At 37.1% G+C, this 5,000-nt stretch overlaps 1 protein-coding gene across 1 annotated transcript in view; it reads right to left on the bottom strand.

Moving 5' to 3' along the window:
- The window catches only part of LOC138022807 (phenylalanine--tRNA ligase alpha subunit-like), a 25,702-nt gene that overhangs the window by 10,529 nt on the left and 10,173 nt on the right, over positions 1 to 5,000 (bottom strand). The window contains exons 5-7 of the mRNA XM_068869766.1: positions 4,389 to 4,481; positions 1,238 to 1,366; positions 1 to 81 (exon numbers count right to left, since the gene is read on the bottom strand). The exon at positions 1 to 81 is cut by the window's left edge and continues 35 nt beyond it. Of these exons, the coding sequence (XP_068725867.1) occupies positions 1 to 81; positions 1,238 to 1,366; positions 4,389 to 4,481 (303 nt within the window). The remainder of the gene's footprint in view (positions 82 to 1,237; positions 1,367 to 4,388; positions 4,482 to 5,000) is intronic.

The following is a 5,000-nucleotide window of genomic DNA, read 5'->3' as shown; positions in this document are numbered from 1 at the left end:
GGATGCTGCTGAGGTTGAAACAAAGCATCAAAATTCCAGAAAGAACTCTCTACAAAGTTGTTTGTAGGCATTTCTGTGAACCTGATGAAAATAAACAGTGTACGCTAGTTTCGACTAAAATGAAATTTAGGTTTAATTAACTCTTTCACTGCTGTTGTCGAGTATACTCGACATAGGATTATGTGACTCCCACTGCGGACGTCGAGAGAGTGTCCCAAAGTACTGTCCGAAATTTGTTCCTATAGGGGCATGGATGCAATGGGATTGTTTCGTATACCCTAAACGACAACTAGCGTGACAAGTTCTGCCATTTATGGATGATAGAAAGGTTAATCTCACTTGAAAAGGAAGGTGAAACACGACCCGACGCCATGAATGTTTTTGACCTCACAAAGGCAAAATTCAGTGTTTGGCTGCCAAAATGTACAACATTTGTCTGGCAAGCAAGTAAAAACATAAGGTATGAGAAAATTATAGGTGAAATCAAGTGATTCAAGACATTATTATGCATGTTTCCATCCTTGAAAAGGTCCTTTTGCCTAAAAGAATTGCGTGTCATTGGCGCACATGAACTAATTTTGTGTAATGCATGTTTACTGTATTTCTTTATTTAGAGAAATCAAATTGTATTTAGGCCCTGCTTTCACCTCAATAAAGATAGCTCAAACGATGGCAAATTTTTCATTGTATATGTCCTGAAAATATTATCGTAATAGCGTCAATAGAACGAAAGATGTAGTTCATTCTTTGAGAGTGGTTTCTCTGACTGGTGTCTTACGTTGCAAAAACATGCAGCAGTTAAGGGGGATACTGAAGGTAGAAAAGTCAGCAGTGAAACACAGTTTTATTGCAAATTTACTTCATCTGTTATTGCCATAATTATTCATAGTCTAAACATGGTATAACAAAAAGAAAAATGGGAATGCAAGTAAATTCATTTTTCTTTAACCTGAATTTAACTTTGATATGAAAAGGTAAGTTCACCTTAATTAGTATATATTCATAGTTACCGTCACAAGCAGTATTCAGGACTTAGTACAAATAATTAAAAAAAGTTTGGAGTGAAATTTCAAACGGCTACACAAACTTTTGCAGAATTTTCATCTTCTTCGAGAAGCCTTTCAAAATACTAAAAGAAATGTCACTGAGATTTTGCTCCAAAGACATGAAAGAATTAACTTTGCTTGTTACAGGGACAACAAAACACTGATCGAGAAGACAAATTTTCTGTACTCACCCCATTTCCAGGAAAATCTGCCTAAATTGTGCCCTAACCTTCATCAAGGGATGAAGGTGACCCGATGTTGGAATAATTCCCTGAGCATTAAAATTATAAGCCTTGAATTTCATTTCTTTCCAGGAGCCACTGGAGATACAAAAAAATTCAGACCAAAAATTAAATTATCATGAAAGTTGTTATTGAAGAAGAAGTAGAAGTTCCTAAGCCTTTGGATCCTTATTTATTATATAAACACTAATGAAATGCCAGGTGAGCTATCGCGCAAAAACATGATATCTTCACACATGAAAATAACACATTATCTTCACACGTGAAAAGATCACTGTTGTTATGTTTACATATAAAAATCGTGCCTTTCGATGCATTTTGTGAAATGATTTAGTATTTCATTGGTGTTTATATAATAAACAGATCAATATTACATGGCCGCTTGGAGATACGAAATTTCTCTTCTCGTGTTGAAAAATATATACCGGTATTCTTCAACACTCAAAGAGAAATTTCTTATCTCAGTGCGGCCATGTAATATCCTCTATTTATGTGGTAGCAAACAGATAGAGCGGTTTTCAATTGAGTGTCGAAAGTAATTAGCGAATTGCTTTGGTTTTGCATTTACTTCACTCAGTGATTGGTTCAAAGTTCTCGCCCCATTTTCCCAACCAATCAGAATGAAACCAAAACCAATCGTGGCCCGCGCGTGCACATTTTCCCGCGCTTTGTGTCGGCTACTTGTAATTACTTTGAGTTTCGATTGGTTTACTGGATTGTCTTCGTCCTTTTTGATTGGCCAAAGTAATTACTTTGGTTTTGGTTTTATGACACTCGATTGAAACTCGCTCTATGTCAATGTAATTAGATGCACAAGTGTCATAAAGTGTTGATCCCCTTGCTCTCCAGCCCTAACTTCAACACCACTTATGTTTAGAAATACAGACAATCAACATCACAAACTGTCCTCCAAACTCCATTCCTCAAGTAAAGATAAACAGCTGCATTTACCCTAACCAAAAAAATAACGCTAAACATTACACTTTAAATACCTCATGATCGAAAATGGGTCAGATACGTAATGCTTAGAAAGTGAAAATCAGGCTTGCATTTCATTACGTGTACGTGCATTTCTGGACATAAGCGGCAACAAAAGGCTACAGGTAGCCTACACTCTGTCATAACTTTGTTCACCAGACATTTTGTGTAAGGTTCACTGAATTGTTCAATGCCTGCACCAGGGTTCAAGTTCAGTATTGTTCTGTTTTCTTTTTAAGACACAATACACTTACATGTATGTCCAGGTTTGCATGCAAATGTGAAAATTGCAAATTTTGCAACAAATCGTCACAATCAAAAATCGTTAAAATCGCAACTCTTGTTGAGGACTAGTGTTCTCTAGCTTTTCAGTGTTCTGCGATTTTTCGCAAAATTCCTGGAAATGAAACCTACTTGGACGACAAAGAATATAGAACTACATGTAGGAGCTGATACGTTTAACCCTTCAAAGCACACAAACAATGGAAATCATGTTCTCACCACGTACAGTACATGCAAAAGAGATGCAGAAAGTGGAAGTACTTTTTAATCTTTGCTTGAGGTTGTCCAATTATTGAAATTCAAGCCTTGATATACTTGGGGAATTGTAAAATGATCTGAGTTATGGTCATACCAACGTTTCGTTCATGTTGCCATATATTAGTCAAACAACTAAAGATGTAATGCAAAAAAAATTGTCCCTTCGTTTTACCTAAATTACTCCACTGTGTAACTTGATAGTAGTATAATGAAAGTTGCCTTTTCATGAAGACGAGTAATAACAAACAAGGAACTTAAAACCATTGCAGTTACGATCAACAGACGAGGATTTTGTGAAATATGATGAAAAGTTAAACAAATGGTAAAAATGCATCACCACATCCCGAGACCCCAAGTTCCCGCGTCCCTGCATCCCCATCCCACTTTTCGACACAGCCCTTCGACACTATACACCGGAGTGGCATTTCAAGTTTACTGTACACTGGCAGTTCGTAGACCTTACTGGATACATGTCATCAGTAACAAATGAAAGCAGTAGCAGACCTTTCTGGAACCAAATGTCCTCTGTACGCATGTATGTTAATTTCAGATTTACAAAAACTGTTTCTTTGAATGTAAAACTATTCCAGAATGACTCGCTCAAGACCCTGAGTTTCATTGCTTGGCCTTGTTTGTTTATTCTCTTACAAGAAAAATCAACAGTCACTGGGATCAGGTTAATTGGGGAAATATTATTGACAAAAAAGGCAGGAGAAGAGAAAAAGATAACATGTTGCTCTCATATGAATTCCCAACTTGAGGTATCAAAAGTTGGATGGCACAGCTTTTGCTACATGTACTTCATTCCTCCTGCGATGATGCTGTTCTCGGTTCGCTCGCCACGCTTGTTATTTTCAAAGAATGAAACCTGATATCGGTGAACAAGTCCAGCACTGAGATTCGACGATCAATATAATTTTCCTTCAGATCATTGCATTTAATTAAGAAGAGATGTAAAAACACACGAGTCGTTGCGTTACTTGGTTGGGTGCACGGTATGCAAATATTTCTCAATGTTTACATTGGACATTTACATTCTATTCACAATAAAATCCATTGCACGGTAAAGCTCACTGTTTTGCTTTTAGATTTTAATCCATGATACAAGATTGTAGCTTTGAAGAGAGGACACACAGAAATGATAGCCACTATCTCGTTTTCCTATTAAAACAGTTCCCTTTGTTACTTAAGCGAGGAGTAACACTTTCACAAAAGTTGGACATGGAATGACCTAAAATCACCTACAACCTCCTCAAAAAAAATCTACAACCATCTACAACTACCTATATCCACTTCAAAAAATGGGGCTGGACAATCTGCGAGCCAGCGAGCCATGCAAATTTCGCATTTAAGTCTAAGCACCCATTTCAAATAGCACTGACAAACAGTTAAGTCTAAGCACCCATTTTAAAACTCATGACTCACGGCCATGACTCGCATGGCTCACAGCCATGGTTCCCATGACTCGCTGGATCGCACATTGTCTTAACTCTCAAAAAATCAACAACTACCTCAAAATCATCTACAACCACTCACAAAGAACTTGTTACAATTTTCTGTTAACCTTGAAATAATTACAAACCTTGAAAGCATATCTGCTGTTAAATCAGCTTCAAGTTTGGTAGGTGTGGTGCTAAATTCGCTCCCTTTAGTTACAAAAAAGCTCTTGATGATTCTAAAATAAATAAGATAAAAACTGTCACATCACAGTCCTTCATACATCATAAAATGAAACCTTCACTAAAAAAAATGTGACTTTCTGGGAAAATGTTGTGCTGCATGTACATTCCTGGTTAAACAGTTGGAGATTTTTAACATTCATTGATCATCTTTTAGAACATTTTGCTACAACATGTTTCCTCAGGTACAGAACTTGACACGTTCTGCACCAAATTTTATAGATACCAAGCAACAACAATACACTACTACTACTGCTAGTACAATCCTACCAATAATAATAATGATAATACTGCGCACTAGTGGCTCAGTTGGTTGATCGCCGGGCTGCCATATTGGAGGTCATGAGATTGATTCCGGCCGGACCAACACTCAGGATCTTTAAAATATTACTAACACTACAGTGCTGCCTTTGCAAAATTATGAAAAAATAGCAAATGGTTAGACTCTCTAGTCTTCTTGGATAAGGACGATGAACCATAGGCCCAGTCTCTCAACCTTTCAAGGTTCATAACCT

Source organism: Montipora capricornis, chromosome 11 (genome assembly GCF_036669925.1).
Source record: "Montipora capricornis isolate CH-2021 chromosome 11, ASM3666992v2, whole genome shotgun sequence".
In the NCBI taxonomy this organism is placed as follows: domain Eukaryota; kingdom Metazoa; phylum Cnidaria; class Anthozoa; order Scleractinia; family Acroporidae; genus Montipora; species Montipora capricornis.
This window is presented reverse-complemented; position numbering and strand designations above follow the sequence as displayed.